This window comes from Lactuca serriola, chromosome 3 (genome assembly GCF_051521515.1).
Source record: "Lactuca serriola cultivar US96UC23 chromosome 3, Lser_US96UC23_V15, whole genome shotgun sequence".
Lineage (NCBI taxonomy): Eukaryota > Viridiplantae > Streptophyta > Magnoliopsida > Asterales > Asteraceae > Lactuca > Lactuca serriola.
The window spans coordinates 81,707,066-81,725,738 of NC_136410.1; the positions used below are offsets into that span (position 1 = coordinate 81,707,066).

Below are 18,673 nucleotides of genomic sequence, written 5' to 3' on the forward strand. Positions count from 1 at the left end.
GGAGGAAGTGAAGCATGACTCTCATTTCCGTCATCTTCATTTGGAAAGCTTCTTCCAAAGGATTTGGGAAGACCATTGTAAGATTCAGACATCTACAAAACAGGAGAAAATTCAAGTTATGTTGATTAGAATTCTTGATGTAACACCCAAATGAAACATCAAGCTAGGATCCAACACAATATTCTACAACCTAGAAAAGGGATGCCGTAATCTAGTTGCAAAATATTTGAAGGTAGGTAAATGACGATTTACCAATTTCCACCATGAAAAACGAAAAGGAAGATTAAGTTTTAAATGAATTGAAACTCCTAGATCTTTTGAGATTCATTGAACTTTTCAATGGCATGTTTAATCTCGATTATGCCCTACTATTTGTGACTGGGATGCCGAGGATCACAAACAAGGTGTGAATAACCATACGAATCACGTGGTGCACCCAATGCTACTATCACCTAATCAATGTGCCGGTTAGCCACAAACGCTCCATTGATCTATAATGTCATCCCCAAATTAGTGTGCCGGTTAACCACACACGCTCCACTAACGTTTGACAGGGGTACGAAGTGTAATTCTATGGATTAGCATACAATTTCACATTTTTCCTAAAGTAACTATGATTTGGGATTTTGAAAAAGCATTTAGTTACTTTGTACTTCATTATACTTATAATGGAAGGTTTCTGTCCTATCCTACCCGTTCGGCTAACGACCCTCCACTAGTCAAGAGTGCGGTGGGTAAGAGTGGATACCCATTCAATCGCCATTTTATAGGCAATTTCGTTAAACACCCCTTATAGACCAGCTTCGTGAATGAGGCCTACTAACGGTAAGACTGACTGTTTACTCATATATAATACTAGACTTTTAATGTTATATATAGTATATGGTGTATTTTACACTTTTAAAATACTAAGTGGTTTAACTTAGTAAATTATCCTTTTAATTTAATTAAATGTAAACCAAAAACTTTATGGGTTTATTAAATCACTTTTAATTATACACTTTAATTAATTAACAAAACCATAAGGGTGTGATTCGAACTTTTCAAATTACTAGGGTTTTAGAATTTGACATTTCAAAATTAAACTTATAATCAACTTATAAATTCCAAAACTTGAGGGCAAGTTTTGAAACATTTCAAAACATTAGGGATCAAATAACAAATAATTCAAATTAAACAATTAATTTCATAATTATCTACATTTGACCTAATCTTATTTTAGTCATTAGATAATTACCAAATAACTTTAAATAATCCATATTTATCACATAAACAACCAATATTTAAAAGATTTGAAATTATCTATTGTTTTGGCAAGGATAAACATATAATTAAGATAAAATTCAGATTTTAGCTTCATAAAACAATTTAAGCATCAAATCCAAGTCAAAACAGCAGCTAAATCCCGAAATACCCTCTGCCTGACGCACTGACTCGCCGAGTCAGACCTGGACTCGCCGAGTAGGGGTCAACTCGCCGAGTCCAGATACTGACTCGCCGAGTTGAGTCGGGCAGGGGCCAAAAACTCGATTTTCATCAAATAAAGCAGTTAAGCATCACATACAACTGAAACCAATCAAGTCTCTGATACCACTGATGGGTTTTAGACATAAGAAACAATCCTATGTGCTCATACAAACCCTAATGCTTGGATCTAGGTTTCTCTATTGTACATGCTTTGAATCCAAGACTAATAAACTTAGATCTAACATATTATAAACTAAATTCGGGTTTATAGAATTACCTTTGCTTGTTATATAGCAATAACAATCAATTCCTTGCTTGGATTGGCCTTAGAAAGCTTAGTGCCTCAAGTGCTGCACCTCTAATGGAGTCACAAACACCATATACAACTTGGATGAAGAGGAGTAGAAAGGAGGCTGCCCAAAAACGACTAGAAACCCTAAAGAATCAGTTGTCCACGTTTTGGGAGCCTAAGGGGTCCTTTATATACTTGTGTGGGTTGCTAGGGTTTCAGTCAAAACCCTAATGGACAGCTTAAACTCTAAGCAGCCCATGGAACCTTCTGGATAAGGCCATGGACGAAAATATGATGGGCTTCCATCATAATTTCGTTCACCCCTTATTCCTTTAGCATTCCTTAGCCCAATAACTCAATTATCCAATAATTGCATTCCAGTCCCCTAAATTTAATTAATCTCTTTTAGCCACAAAATTAATTCATAATTAATTATTGACTAATATTAATTAAACAATATGATTTCTCCTTTAATATATTATTCTCATAATATATTAATAAATCATATTTAAACCTTTCTCTCATTAATTCATCCTACATATTGCTATGGTGAAGGCAACCCAAAAGGACCATGCTCATAATCGGGTCAAGTACATACCAAAATAGTTATGGACTTAGACACTAATCCAACAGTTATATCCATTTGAAAAGACTAATTTGCCCTCGTTGTTGGAGAAACCCTAAAGTGTCACCTTCCTAACATTCACTTCATCTTCTTGTCTCATCCCTACCGTTGCCGCCCCTACTTATATGTGTAGGAATCAGAATCTTAAGTATGGAATAAGTGGTGGAATCATAAGCTTGCTATCGGAATCATAACCTCGGTGTCAGAATCAAAAGGTTTATATAGGAATCCAAACGTCTATGTCAGAATTGAAATCGAATTGCTAGAATCAAAACCGAATCATGTTGTTTAAGATAGGCAATAGAGCTGAAGTATCCATCACCGAAACAAGGTTTGAAGAATTCTACTACTTTGCCTATGTCATCTCTGTTTTAACCGATCGAAAGGTCATCGTTCAGTATCAAACCCTTCTAAATGATGATGATTTATGTTGATGATTTTTTTGTCACCAGACATTTTGTGTAATTATGATTAATATGTGAGTTAAAGGGATTATGATTTGTACTATATATTATATGTTCGGTGTGTGAAGAGTGCATGTATATATAAGATCAAACTATAAGTCGATACACAAAATAAAGGGGGTCAATGGGGTCGTGCTCGCATCCCTTTGCAGGGTCCTAGGGGGAACTCCCCTAGCAGGGTCCAAGGTGCAGATCCCCTGGTGGGGTCTAGGGGAAAATTGGTAAATCTCGTCAGTTTTGGAAACCATCGATCATGCCATTAATTTCAGGACTCCTTGAGTAATTTAGAAACGACAACCATAATTGCAACCAAACTATCATGTATAAATACAATTCTTCTCTTTGAGCCGGAGATACCCTTTCTCGTCTCTTATTCTTCTTTGAAGAACTCAAAATTCTTCTGGCAGTTTGGCTTATGTTTATGTGCAAAGATTCGTAAGTGTCCATTTGGATCATCCTTGATTGGATTTCTTGTAACCAGTTCATATGGTAGAAATATTAGTTCGAACCTACGCGATCCACATGGAATCAAGATTTCCACCCTAAACCCTTATATACCCTTACAGATTATGGTCTCCTCCGGGATATTGTCTTATTGGATAAGAGTCGGTCAATTCTTCCTGAAATTCTAGCAAGTGACTTTTTTGTAGGAGATGTTGTATAGTAGGTGCAAACCATATGAGATGGATGGTGGGTGGGCAAGATCTGTTGAAAAGAAGGAGAATGTTCTTGGTGTATTTTCAGTATCCAATGGATGAAATTTTGTTCCGACTAGAACTGTTAATGGTCCACCAAGAATGGGACAATGATGTCTATGTTTATTCAAATATAAAGTCTGTGATGTTGTTATCGTGGAGATTTTGTGTGCTTTGTTGGTAATGTTTGTAACGAGGATATGTATTAAGTTTCCATTGTTTGTGTTTTGTCCTTGTTTTTTTACCATAAACAGTGTGGTTTGTTGGTAATGTTTTTGAACATAAAACCAATTAAGCTTCGTTTCATTGGTTGTGTAATTGGATTGTTTGTGTGCTTTGTTGGTAACTAATGATGTGGAACTTGAAACATATATTTTACTTGTTGTGGCCAAGGTATTATGGTTAGCTAAAATGTTAGAATGATTTTTATTTCTAATAAAAAATGATGCAAGTTAAGAAAATGTATTATGGTTTGGTATTATGTAGATTAGTTGTTGTGTGAAAGTAATAAGTGATGACACAGTTAGAGTATGGGGATTTCAAATTGGTAGTGGTGGTAGGAGTGAGGTAGCATGAGTTGTGTTGTGGTGGTTGTGGCAGGAGTGGTGTTGACGTGGTTGAGATGTTGGTGGCAAGAATAATGAGGTGACAAAACCGGTGTTGTGGTGGTGGCAAGAGTGGTGTTGTGGTGGTTGTGATGGTGGCATTAGGTGTGATGGTGGTGGGTGGAATAGGGGTGCAAACAAGCCAAGCTACTCGCGAGCTACTCGGGATCGGATCGTTAAAAACTCGACTCGAAATCGATTTTAAACGAGCCCGAGCTTAATATTAAGCTCGTTTATTAAACGAGCTCAAGCTCGAGCCTATGTCATTAAGCTCGATTAGGCTCGCGAGCCTAAACGAGCCTTTGTATAATATAATTTATTATTATTTATATATATTAAAATAAAAATATATTAGAGGAATTACGGATTTGAGGTATTAGTAAACGAGCTTCTTAACGAGCTCGAGCCGAACTTAAGCTTATTTAGGCACGTCAGATAAAAAATGAGTCGAGCCCGAGCCCGAGCCGAGCTTGGATAATTCTTTACGAGCTCGAGCCGAGCTCAGTACAAGAAAGCTCAAATCGAGCCGAGCTCGAGCTCGAGCCTCATATAACTTAAACGAGCCTTAGCCGAGCCTGGCCAGGCTCGGGCTCGACTCGTTTGCACCCCTAAGGTGGAGGTTATGGTTGTGGTATTAGTGATGACTGGAATTGTTATTTGTAGTGATTAGTGATTAGTAGTTCCAATTAGTAAATACAAGGGCAAATTAGTCATATTTAAAAAAAAAACTAACATCCAAGTTGTTCGATTAACTCCTAAAAGACCACCGGTGCAACAAATGCAAACTTGGTTCAGCCATGTAAAAAATCCAATACTAAAACCAAATGTGTGAGTTTAGGAAAACCACAGGACCAAATGTGTAATTCACACTAGAAAAATTTATATATTTAAGAATTTTTGTTTTTTCTTATACTCTAGATTTAAATTTAAAAATTGAAATATAGAACTACCATTATTCAAACATTGAAATCTAATAAAAAGGAAACTTGAAGATTTTTATGCTAAAGAGTTGTACTCTAAATCCGAACAAATTTACACATTATCATCTAAAAAGCATCCAATCTAGACACTAAAAAGAGTCATATCTTCACCAAAATATGAACATGCATGAGATTGCTATAGCAACAACATCAATCTCAAAAGAGTCACCAACACTGCACAATATGAACAACATACAACTCTACCACTGCACAAACATTTTGTTTTAAACCTTTCACTTTACAAAAGTCATACTTTGTGTCCCTTTCCAAGAATCTAATTGCATTTTCCCCCCTCCTACTTTTCATATTTCACCATTTCCTATCTCACACAAACACAAATATTCCACTTGTGTCAAACTATATATATATATATATATATATATATATATATATATATATATATATATATATATATATATATATATATATATATATATATATATATATATAGAATAATTGATTTATGTTTACTTAATTACCTGAGGTAAAACCATTCCTACCAACCGATTTATTCTATCAGCTGTTACACACAACAACAGTGCCTGTGATGGTAACTTTATCACCATACACTGCATAAATAGAAAAATATATAAAACTTATGTAAACACATACAATTAAATATAAGCAAAAATTTTGATTTTAATTTGAGATGACTTACGAGCTTCTTCTCTTGTAATCGTCCAAGAAAAGTTGAATGCTCATTCAATGCTCGGAAAACAATATGATCTACCTTTCCAGTGAATTTCCTGCAACTATTTTTGAGAAAATTACATTTTGATCCCTGTGGTTTGATTTTATTTCCTGTTTCATCCCTATCAGACATAAAATGACTAAACTTCCCATATAAAATTACTTTTAGAAACTGATAAACAAAAAAAAGTAAAAGAAACAATATGACAAGGACAATTTAGTCATTGTATGTCTGTTAGGAACCAAAACCAAAATAAACTCAAACCGCAGGATTGTCAGGGTTATAATTGAAAACAATCGCATAACCACAGGGATCAAAAATGTAATTTTGTCAAAATATTTATGGATCAGAATAAATAGATCAATTTATAAGGTAGATCATATACTTATTTATCATTTCTTCTTCAGGTATAAGCGTATCTATTTGCATTGTCAATGGCCAATCTTTTGCAATCCTGAGAGAGTGTGTAAATAATATCAACAGATGAAAACAATATTTATGTTTTTCATTATTCTTTTAATTTAATTTTATGCATCAACTAATTGAAGCAATTTACTTACAACTCAGAAGTTTGGGGATTCCTGTATCCCTGCAATAAAAAAAACACAAGGCTTCAATTGTAATTTTGATCTTATAAAATAAAGGACAGGTGGCATGTTTTGAGACATACTTGTAATTTGGTAATAAAGACAGAGTTCCCTTGGCTTTCAACAGTTAAGTCTCCCTGAATCACACAACATGTTATATTTTTATTCCAACTAATTAACCAATTTCAATTACATTAAAAATGCAAATTTTACCTCCCATAGTTTTACATATAACCTCGATGAATCTGATTTAAGTGCACTTGATGTTTGTTGTGTGGGGCCCACAGTAGTTGCCACGCTGTCATTTACCTCAGTAGAATCCATTTCAGATGTAGGCATTGTTGTACTTGAAGTCCCTGGTAATGTTGCTGACTCAGCTTCCCCAGATGACGTGGGGTTTCCATTCAGGGGCTTTTTCGTAATTGTAAAATTTTGCAGATTATCATTCGTTGATGTAGTTTGAGGTGGCCCTGAAACTGGAGTAACATCTGTTTCTGTAGGGGTTTGATTCGAGGGCAAATTTGTAATTTCTGGTTGAGTTAAAGCATCACGAGCCACCATAAAACCTTCTGAAATAAGAACTAGATAATTTGGATTCTTCATAATATCAATAGTAGGATCGGTTTCTGAAGGGTTCCTTTTTGCCTGAAAAATCAAGGGCAATTTAGTAAATAAAACAAGAAAGTTAATAAGGACAAGAGGGGATTAATTAGTAATTACTGCATTGTAGATTGCTCTAAGTTTTGGAAGCTGTCTTGGACATATAACTGATAGGGAAACTAAACACTGCAACAAAAGAGAACTAACAAATATGAAATATGAGCAGAGTACAATCATTAATTACTAAAATGCCACTGATAGTGATAACACCTTTTTAAAATATTGAGCAACTGTTTCAGCATCAGATAAAGGGCTATCTGATTGTATCTCAATATAATCTGGTGGTATGTAAATTGGTGTAGGAAGTGGATATGGATTACTTGCAGCAACAAGGATACAATGCCTTTGATGATTTTGAATCCCATGTAAAGAAGGAAACATCTGTTCATCATAAATACTGAATTTAAGCCATATGAAGCAATAAAGATGTTGACTCGAAAGTCAAACAATACCATTAGAACTTCAGCAAGTCCTTCTGCAATTGCAGCATCACAAAAACCACCACCACTGAAGTTAATAGCTGATAACCATTCCAGAAACATGTTCATGTTTTTTGTCCAGCCACTTCTTTGTATCAAGCATGCTGCTCAATTACATAAAGCAAATTTGAGGATTGAGATATATACATAGATATAAATGTAAATAAAGCTTATGATATTCAAAAAGGAAAGATACATAATTACATACCACTGTAAGATCCATGAGCATTGAAATTCACAAGAGCCATTTCAACAGTAGGACTATCTGGATTCTGCATATGAGGAGGAAAAGGATAAATGAATCAAAATTTGACAAAATGGAGACTATAGATTGTGTATGAGCAATGCAGGCTTACCTTATCTTCATCACCACATAAAGATCTGCATGAATAAATAAAAAAATTAGGGGAAAATGCAAGTTGTCAACAATCTAATGCTGAACGAATGAACCAATGTAAAATCAAATAAGAACTAAATACGAATTCTAAGTTAAATAGATTCGGTGATGATAGAATTGTAGATTATGTAGCCAAGAAGCTTCGTCACGATTGTAATTATTAACACCAAAACCAAAAGGTGATTTAATTACGATGATAAATGTATGTATTTAGAACTTAGATTTTCACATAATTTGAAATCGTAGACTGGATAAAGTACCTGATGATTTTCTCGAGATAATCGGTGACAATGGTGCGCCAGTGAGGACCCAAAGCGGCAGTGCCTTCAACCACGACGACGAGTTGCTTCGTCTCCGTCATCTGTTGGTGGATTCGATTAAGTACACATCCTCAACAATCAATTAAGCACACTCCGATACGGATAAACTATCTTCCTAACTAAAACGTAAAAGGACGAAATGATTGGCAAGTTTTACACAAAAATTGTCGAGTGTTTCGAGTTCGATACTTACTGATTTCGTCTCTGAAGTTTTACTCATTTCGCGAAAAGTTTCATTTTTTCTTCTCAACTTAGAATTCAGATTTGGAAGGTGGTTTGATTTTCTGTTGAAAACCGAAGGAAGATGGATACGAAGGGGGTTTTGTCATGCAATTGCAAGGTGACGGTAGCCATGGTTATAAAACTGCTTTCATAATATAGGTGCTTCAAAGTCCGTACAACGGATCAGGCCAAGCCCAATCATTAGGCCCAATATCATGCAATTATGCAAATGCAAGTTTATGGATAAGAATTCATATAATCTAAAATGTAAATTTCAACAAATTCTCAAATTACACATTTATAAAATAAAAAAAAAAATTAAAAAAAAAAGGTATTCATCAAAAAGGTAATCCGGATTTAAAAGCGTACTTTTACAAATAAAAATTGTAGTTTATGAATTATTATTATAGTATTTTATGAATTATTGTGATGAATAACAAGTAGTGAATCTTAAAAAAGTTGTATATCATAAAAACAGACAATTTTAACAAGTCCATTAAATAGAAATTAATATATTGTAATTAATGAAATAGTTTTATGTTGAAAAAAGAAATCAGATAACCGTTTTATGAAATAAAATATGGGTGATATTCGATTTATCATGGATACCAAAGGTAAATCAATGAATCATACATATGTAAAAAAAAAAAAAAAAAAAAAAAATCATAACGTTTGTGTTTTATAGCATGTGAACATAATTTATCCCTTGATAACGACTGTCTCACTGTCCAATCTTTTCATCTCCATTAGTTATAGTTATAGTCTTCCTTAGGTCGGCTTGTGGACCATTGAGCATTGATGTTAATAACAAATTTATTCATTTTTTCCATTAAGAAATCATTTTATACATGCAAGAATTAATATGTTATGAGAAGTGCCCCTTATTGCAAGACATAAAGATTATCCAAAACATTTTTGATGGTATGGTTAACGTGTAAAACATACATTAAAAAGTTTGTTTAACAAAATTTTTACATTTTTTGATTTAATAATAAGGTACCCCATCCCTCTATCCCAAGACAAAGCCATCACGACGTTATCAATTATCATCCCAATATACCACCGACGCAGATAAGAACCCACAAAATGCGACAGAATTACTCAATTGCATCATTTTTCAGCATTAAATTCACATGTCTGAAATCAACGACCCATGTTTAACGAGATCATAAGGAGCCCACAATCCATCCAGTGGACACGCCCGCTTCGAATCCAACCTTAGCCACGGCTTCCCTTTTCCACTCCAGTGAAGCAAACTCACCGGACCCGGATGCAAATCCCGACACAACCCTTCCACGTTATCTCCGCCGAGCCCATGTTGATTCCAACGGTGCTCCACCGCCTCCACATCTCCGGCGAATACAAGCAGAAACGGTGGTAGCGAACCCAATTCATAAATCCGATACTTTTTTTGTATCTCCATCCATCTCTCCAGTTTTTCAGTTATCTTAAACCTCCTCCATTTCATCAAATCAATCACCATTACGCCGGTGTTGAAATAGCACGGATTTGCAAGACGGTTTTTGAATACACCGGAGAAATATGGGTTTGACCAGAAATTAGTCGTGAAGTAGTGGGTGAAGTTTGCGTGGCAGTATTCCGGTGCTCCGAGTACGTGGGTGTTGAGGTTTATTTCCCAGAGCTTGACAACATCGTCTACGACGATGACGTCGGAGTCGAAGTAGATGACACGGTGGACGGTGTCAGGGAGGAGGTTGGCGAGGTAGACGCGGGCGTAATTGAGTGGTTGATCAAGTGCGCGGCGGATGGAGGTGGAGATTTTGTTTTTAACTAGTTCAGTGTTGAAGTGATGGAGGTGGAAGTTGAGGTAAGGAAATGTGGTTGTGATGGTGTGGTGGAGGGAGGAGGAGAGGCGGTGGGTGGTGAGGAAGTGGAAGACGGTGTTTTCCGGACAAGTTAAGTGTTGGATGATAGAGAAGACTCCGGCGATTGAACCACGGAGGTAGGTTGCGTCGAGAGTCATTGCTATGTGAATTATATCGTCGTTGCATCCTTCCCCGTTTCTAAACGCCGGTGCTTCTTGAAATTCCGGTAGGCGGAGGGCGGTGATGATGTTGATGAGGAGGACGAGGGTGATGGTGATGGTTAGGAGGTGGGGTGTTTTTTGTGTCATTGTGGTGTTATGATTTCGGCAATCTGTGTGATAATGATCATAATATTAATATTATTGGGGATATGAAGTGGGGTATAAATGGTAGTTAAAAAAAGATGTGGGGCCAAATGTGACTCTTATGATAAGTACAGGGGTAGAGAATGAATAAAGTGCCAGACTGGAATATAATTTGGTCTTTTGTGTCCCCGTGATTAATGTGGGGCTGAAGAGTAGGGATCTTGTGTTATTAGGTCCTAGGATAGGTTTTGATGTGGCTTTTTCCGGTTAGGATTGTGAATTCTAAGACGAAGTGGTATGGGTCACCCATAACGTCGTTAAGGCTAATATGGCAGCTCATAACGTCGTGATAACATTAAAAACTCCGCCCTTCTTTTTGTTGTATCTTGTTGTGTTGCTTCTTGTTGTTTCCATGACCGGATGAAACGAGATCATCTATTGGCTGCACAAATTCTCTCTCTCCTCTTAACGGGTGTTATAACATCATGAACACCACCTCCTCTTCTTGTTGCTTCTTGTTATACACCACCAAAACGGGCATATACCTAATAGTCTAAGAGTGAGCAACGGGTCAAACCCGAACCGAACTGGCCCGAATACCGAAAACCAAAAACCAAAATTCATGAATTACTTTAACCGCAAACCAAACCGTTTTAGGGTATGCTGGTTTCGATTTCGGTCAGGTCCGATTCCGAATCACCAACCCAGTTTCAGTTTTTGGCCCAAGTTGGCCATATGTTTTGGGGTTCATATATACTAACACATATAATAACCATGTACCAAACGAAGTTTATAACTTTATGTTTAACTTTATTTTAAACTAATAGTATAAAGTATTAATTTTTAAAATAAATATCAACTGAAAATAGTCATTTTTTATAAGTTAATTTGTAATTTGAAGTCAAGAATATGAAGTTTAAAGAAATTGCACAAGTCCTTTTTGGCTTAATTTAAAAAAAAAATTATGGATGTAGGGGTTGAAAAGTAAGGGGGTGTTTGGCTTAGTTTTTTAAGGGCCAAAAGTCCTTTTTGAAAAAGTTGCAAAAGGTCAGGTTTTTCTGACTTTTCCAAAAAGTTGATTTTCCTTCTATCAAAAATCCAAAAGTAGGTTTTAAAATTGTTTTGTCAAACATCTTTTAGCTTTTATCTTTTTCTAAAAGATCTTTTGGCTTCTCAAAAGCTAAACCAAACACCCCCTAAATAGCTAAACCAAACACCCCCTAAATATATTTTGTAAGGATTTTAGGAAGCAGGTGGGAATGGATTTCTGGATTGAATTTGAAGAAAGGACAATGAGGGACTGAAAATGCCAAAATAGGATTAAGTTTGGAGTTGGAGACGGGACTTAAACTCGTCATCATCCTTGCCTCCCATTCACCCGATAACCCTAGATTCTCTCATCCTCCAGCCGCCGCTCTAACCTCACCTATCTCCGGCGCCGGCATCACCCAACTCCACCTTGTTCCGATCAACGAGCGACCTCAAGCGACCATAGGAAGGTCACCTTCTACTCCTTCTCCTTCTCCAGTTGTTTTTGGCGAGATCGGTCGCCACCAGTAGCGTCGATGTGTCGCCATCATGCCTTTCGTTCCCGTTTCGCAGTCGGAGAACCACCAGGTGGGAGTTGTGTCGTCGTTCTGTCATCAAATCACCACCGGGATACGTCGTCACCTTTCCCATCGTGGCTGCTGGACCGGGAACCGGAAGAAGACCGTTGTCATCGCACGTAGCTGTTTCTGTCGTGATTGATGGGGAAGATCGGCAGCGGGATGTCGAGAGAAGGGAGGGGCTGGCCATTGCCGCCGTTAGCTGATGTTGCTGCCGGCTATTTCACTCACCGCCATCGCCGCTCACCAGAGGAGGGTGTGGGTTAGTTCTTCAAGCAAGATGAAAGTGTAAGACTCTTCGGCTTATGGTGTTGGTCGTGTATGGTTTGCTGTTTGGCGGGATTTCAAGGAAAAAGCGGCTGCCACCACGTGTCATCGTCGGCCACCACAAGGTGGCTACGTGTGTGTGTCATTTATTAGTGTGTGTGTTATTTTTTTATTAAAGCATTGGAACATGTAATTAGAGATGCGAATAATGAAAAGAAAAAAAAAAACTCAAACCACCACCGTAAGGTGGTGGCTGCCGCCTTTTGCCGCCACCGACCGCCGTGTCGGGTGGCAATGTGCTTTGATTGCGTTTGGACCTCGTTTGGGGATGTTTGGACAATGTGGAACCAAAGAAACCCTAATGGGTCCAAAGAAACCCTAGTGGGCCCAATGGAACCCTAATGGGCCAATAAGGCCCAATGTGATCTAAAAGCCCAGCCAATGGACTAATGAACTAGTATTAGATTGGAACCCAATTAGGGTTTGGAAAACCCTAATTGCATAAAACTCTAATTTTGGGAATTAATCGGGACACACACGAGAATATTTAATAACTTGAAATATCAAATAATAATTATTGGCAATTAACCTACGACAATATTGGACTTAATGGATTAAGTCCTTAGTGAATTAAGTTCTTAATGGGTTAAGTAGGAACACTTAACCATAATCATCATTTCATGTGAAAGCCCTAATCTCACTTGGGCCTTGATTTGGGCCTTTCTATTGGGCTTTGGTGAATGGACTAATAATGGGCTTTTCAAGAATAAATAAATGGACTAAATAACTGTATAGGTTTTAGGATAAGGTCCATGTAAGAGTCTTGGGCCCAATTTGGAAAAATGGGCCATAGATGGGCCATAATTGGGCCTTCATGATTATGTGATATTGGATCATGGGAATTGGATTGGAATAATGGGATGGGCCTTAAGGAAAGACCATGTAGAGGTCTGGGCCCAATTTAGAAAATTGGGCCATATGTTGGACTTTGGCCCATTATTTTACTTTTGGGCTTTTGTGGTGTGAGTTAGACCTTGGGCTTGGAACCCAATTATTAATTGGGTATTGTTTTATGTTGACAGTGCGGGAATCTGTCAACCAACAACTGGGGTTGTATCTGCGGGACTTCAGTAGTGTCAGGTGAATTATCCTCACTATACTAAGGGGTCTAAGGCACCAAGGCCGGCCCATTGGATTTGATATCCTAGTAGTTATTGATATGTTGAGTTGGAGTTAGTAACGTATGCCAATTGATATGCTAGTCGGGTAGATTTATAGGACTACCTATGATATTGTATGATTATCTGTATGTGCATTAGTTATGATACATGTCGACATGTTATGTGGGATGGGTTGAGGTTGTACTGCTCCGTGCGGTAGCCAACAAACCCTAGAGTATTACAAATATCAGCTGAGGGCCCGATAGGCATTCCAGACTCATACTGAGGACTCGATAGTATTCCAGATATGAGTTGAGGGCCCGATAGGCATTCCAGACTCATACTGAGGACTCGTAAGCATTCCAGATACGAGCTGAGGGCTCGGTAGGCATTCCAGACTCGTACTGTGGGCTCGGGAGCATTCCAGTTACGGGCTAAGGGAGACTCGTACTGTGGGCTCGGGAGCATTCCAGTTACGGGCTAAGGGAGACCCGTTATGTGGGCTCGTGGGTATTACAGTCTGTAGGGCTCGTAGGCATTCCAGTTATTGTTGTTATAGTTATGCGAATTGTATGTGTATCGGTATTTTGGGGGAACTCACTAAGCTTTCGGGCTTAAAGTTTCAGTTTATTGTTTTAGGTACATCAAGGGATCGTGACAAGGCAAATGCATGATCGTACATCTCCTCACTTTTTATGACTATGTTTCTGGAATACTCTGATATAGAACTGTTTTGAAAACAAATTGGTAATAACTGTTGGTTTCTAAATGTATTAAAAAGTTTAAAATTGGCTTGAATTTTACGGGTGTTACAACGTGAAACAATAATTTTTAAATACCAAAGGTGAAGGGTGTTTCATGATTTGGTTTGATCGGTTTAGGTCTCAAAAACAATTTTACTTATCTTGTGTGTCGCCGTTAATGACCAAGGAAGAAACAAAATAAATTGTTTTTGTGTTGTTGTGTATGGAAGGGACAAAAACTATGTCTTATCAAAGACTAGTTATGAGACTCATGTATTTCATGAGTTAATTAAATATAAAAGTCAAAATATTCGAGAATTTTGAATTTATAAGAAATTAAGAAAAATAATGAATTATTATAATAAAAATGTTTTTTATCTTTTAAATTTAAACAAATAATTTAAATAAAGAAAAGAAATTAATAAGTTTTAATTTTAGGAATTTTGAAATTAAAAGGTAAGTTTATTAATGAAATTGATATCTATTTAGTACTGCATTTATTATAATTATTACATTAAAATATTATGTGGAATTTAATAAAATAGAAAAAACTTATAAAATGACACGTGGGAAAAAATTAATTCAAAATAACTACAAAATGACATTTGACAAATTAAATGAGAGTGTGACAAGTGGCAAAAAAAAACTTTCATTTATTAGAGAGGATACGATCGGATACGCTGCATCGTATGAGTTGTAAATTTTAATTAAAAGTCAAAGCCCTTTGGACTGGTCTGGTCAAATCCTACCCTTGGACCATCGGTTTGGTCTAGGTTTTAACCGAAACCCGAATTTCGCAAAAAAGAAATGGAACCGATAACCGGCCAAAAAAGAAATGGACCTCGTCCCGCTTTTTTTCCAACCTGGTCCGGTCTGACGGGCCATATGCTCATCCCTAGTGAATTCTATGGCGGTGTAGAGAAATTATTGAACATCATTAGAGGGTGTACAAACATCAGTTTTAAACGAAATCGGTTTTTAAATAAGGTTGTGGGCGTCGTCCATTTTTTACCTGTTGGTATGTCTATGTGACATCTTTTATTGGCGGTGAACACCGCCCCTTACTTTTGTTTTACCCCCAGTAATGTGCCGGCGATGAAAATTTCCCGATGGTAAAAATCAAATTTGTATGAGATTTGTATAGGTTTGTTGGTGGCAACCAGACCCTCATATCTTTTAAAAATGACAAAATTGCAAGTGTCTCTGTCAACTTATGTGTCGGTATAAAAGATAGGACACCCCATAGCCTAATTGGTCTAATTGGTCTGCTTTTTAACTGGTTATTTTGGATCATTTGGATTTAACCTAATGGATTATATATATATATATATATATATATATATATATATATATATATATATATATATAGAGAGAGAGAGAGAGAGAGAGAGAGAGAGAGAGAGAAAAGAGAGAGAGAAAGGTATATCTAGGGCTATGTAATATTTGAATAAAAGTGAATTGTTTAATTAATAAGTTGGATTGAAATATATGGTTATATATTAGATTTTTAGATTGGTTTTCAACAAAACCAAATCATTATTTTGAATTTCGTGATTGGTTTTGGTTTATAAATAATAATAGAATAGTCCAAAAACGAATAACAATTTATTATTTATTAATTTTAACATATATCTATCATTATTTATAAATTTACTAATTATTTTTTTCAAATAGATTTAAAAAGTTTCACCTAATCGAAAACCTTAATATGCATTTTCTCTTAAAAAAAATTTATCCATAAAATATTAAACTATAATATATGTTTTTAGTAAGTTGTTTATATATTTAAACTATAACTAAATAATTTGTTTTTGTTTTTTATAACTTTGGCTAATATTTTAATTATATGTTGTTTTCAAATGTTTCGGTTTTTGAAAACCGCATTATAAAACCGATCCAATTGAATAGTAATTTGGTTGGATCAAATTATATTTAAATTTTGTTTGAACTATTCAAATCTATGTTTCGAAAACCAAAATCAATTTGTATTCATTTGATTGGATCGGATCGAACTGATCCATCCAAATGAACACCCTAGGTATATCCAGTTTTAGATTTTGTTAAATTGATTTTTTAAAAATTTGTTTTCGGTTTAACCTATAAAAAAGTGTGTATTTTTTTTAAAAGTTAATCATACAAATATATTACTTGTAATACATAATATTAACATTGTTTGAGCTTAGAAGCACATGAAAAAAGCTTACTTTGAACTAAAAATTATTTAAAAACTACATGAAAATAATCGGTATTGAACAAAAAGTTGAGAAGAATGAACATTTTTTAAGAGGCATCAAAACCAAATATACCAAAACTTATTTATAGTAACACTTGGGGGTAATATGGGCGTAGAAAGGACCAAAACTGCCAAAAAAATGGTTGAAAGAGCCATTTCTTCAATTTCGGCAATGATAACAGAAAAAACCAGTTAAAAACCGATCGAAGGATATAAGAAATGTAAGTCCCTAATTTGCCTGTGTATCAATCAGATCCGTTTGATGGTGCGAAATCTCAATCAAACGGATGATGCCAGATCACAATAAGAAGAGAAGGAGAAGAAGAATATTAAGAATCTTGATTGTATTGATGATATGAATGAAATTCCTTACAATAGATTCTCTCACACAATATGCTCTCTCTTCCTTTCTCTCTCTCTTGGCCGTATAATCTCTAGGGTTCATCAATCAATTCCTCACACCCTAACACTTATATTTATACAAAGGGAACATGGGCTTGGCGGATATGGGTCGTAAATAGGTTTACGACCGTAAACTCAACCGTAAACACCACCTGACCGTAAACTAGACTGTAGGCTCATAAAATATTACACAAAAATATAATTGCCCAGAAAAGCAAAGTATAAACCATATTTTGACCCAACAATCTCCCCCTTGGTTTATAGCTTTCTTTTCTTAATTGACCCAACAAACTCCCCCTAAAAAGTAGTTGGCTCTTCTTGGTAATCTTCATTAGGAGATTGGCTTCAACATTTATCTTCAAATTCTTCACAACTTCAAGATGAACTTGATGAATCTTCAATGAATGACTTCATATTGAGCACTTGAATTTTTCTTCAAGATTTGACTCTGAACGCACATTGGGTGAGGAGGCTTCACATACTGATTCTTGAAAGATAACGCTTTCAGCTTGAGAATCTTTAGAGAGAACATCAGAGAGAACAAATCTTCTGGATCACTTCAGCAGGTACAACGATAGCAACAGACTGATTGAGGAGGCTTCAATGCAATCCGTCACATAATGTTCAATTTCAGCTTCACCTTGCTTCTGGGGTTGAAGGATTGAATGTTGAAAGAATAATTTTCATTTCTTGCTCCTTCGAATGAGAATTCTCCGATGCTCACGGACGAAGCTTTGGCTCAAAAATCTTCAACACAAACTCCCTGAGTCTTATCTATACCTAAAATCACTTTTCAAGACAAAACAAAACTAAAAGAAAACTTAGCACACAAATTAAAATAGAAACAAAAATATTTTTGGATTTTTTATTTTTTCTGAACAAGAAATAAAACAGAAATAAGACTATTTTTGGATTTTTAATTTTTCTGATTTTTCTTTGATTTTTGAATTTTTTTTGATTTTTTTTATTTTCATTATTTTTAATTTTTAATTCTCCCCTAATATTTAAATTAGAAGAAACTATGACAAATTTAACAAAAATAAAAATGATATCTAACTTTAAGAGTGATTTGGGATCAAAGTTTTTAGACAGCCTTTATCCGCTTGTCAGTACCTTCTATCTTCATGTCTTTGTCTAGTCGATCGCCGGTATTGTTGTCCACTTAAACACGAAAAATTGTGACAAATTTAGGATATACTATTTGTTACAAGACAAGGTGAACTTAAGTTCCTAGATATTATATATGATCCTAATTTCTTAGATACTATATCTTAAGGGCCATTCATCTGACGACGACCAGGGATATTGTTGTCCACCTAAATTGAGCAGCGAGATCTATAGACAATTTTTGAGTGTTTAATTTTAATTGTACTGGAACATGTTTCCCGCTTCCTGATATGCCCCAGCCATCAAGAACTTCCAGAGTACTCCTTACACCGGGTGAGCAGACAACCATTCAGAGAGAGGAGAGATTCAGAATTCTATTGCTAACTACTTCAGAGGGTTTGAGAAGAAGAAGGTTGCATTTGTACTAGGTCGGATTAGAAGTCACGCAAAGGAGATAACATATGACTAACAAATAAGAAGTATTTCACATATATAGCCTGCAGAGAAATAGAGTTGCATATGTTGTGTAGCAGGTCGGA

General features: G+C 35.9%; 1 protein-coding gene and 1 pseudogene across 1 annotated transcript; both read right to left on the minus strand.

Moving 5' to 3' along the window:
* Nucleotides 1-5,328: 5,328 nt before the first annotated feature.
* On the minus strand, nt 5,329-8,354 carry LOC145095442 (mediator of RNA polymerase II transcription subunit 25-like). Its single transcript, XM_079033322.1, has 13 exons — nt 8,203-8,354; nt 7,902-7,926; nt 7,754-7,817; nt 7,519-7,649; nt 7,277-7,447; nt 7,127-7,192; nt 6,620-7,051; nt 6,490-6,543; nt 6,380-6,408; nt 6,205-6,273; nt 5,787-5,874; nt 5,608-5,697; nt 5,329-5,334 (listed from the first exon to the last, which is right to left on the minus strand). The coding sequence occupies exons 1-13, from the start codon at nt 8,301-8,303 to the stop codon at nt 5,329-5,331; spliced, it is 1,326 nt and encodes a 441-aa protein (XP_078889448.1). The 5' UTR covers nt 8,304-8,354.
* A 1,030-nt stretch (nt 8,355-9,384) lies between these two features.
* LOC145092753 (putative galacturonosyltransferase-like 3 pseudogene) lies at nt 9,385-10,656 on the minus strand (annotated as a pseudogene).
* Nucleotides 10,657-18,673: the final 8,017 nt, after the last annotated feature.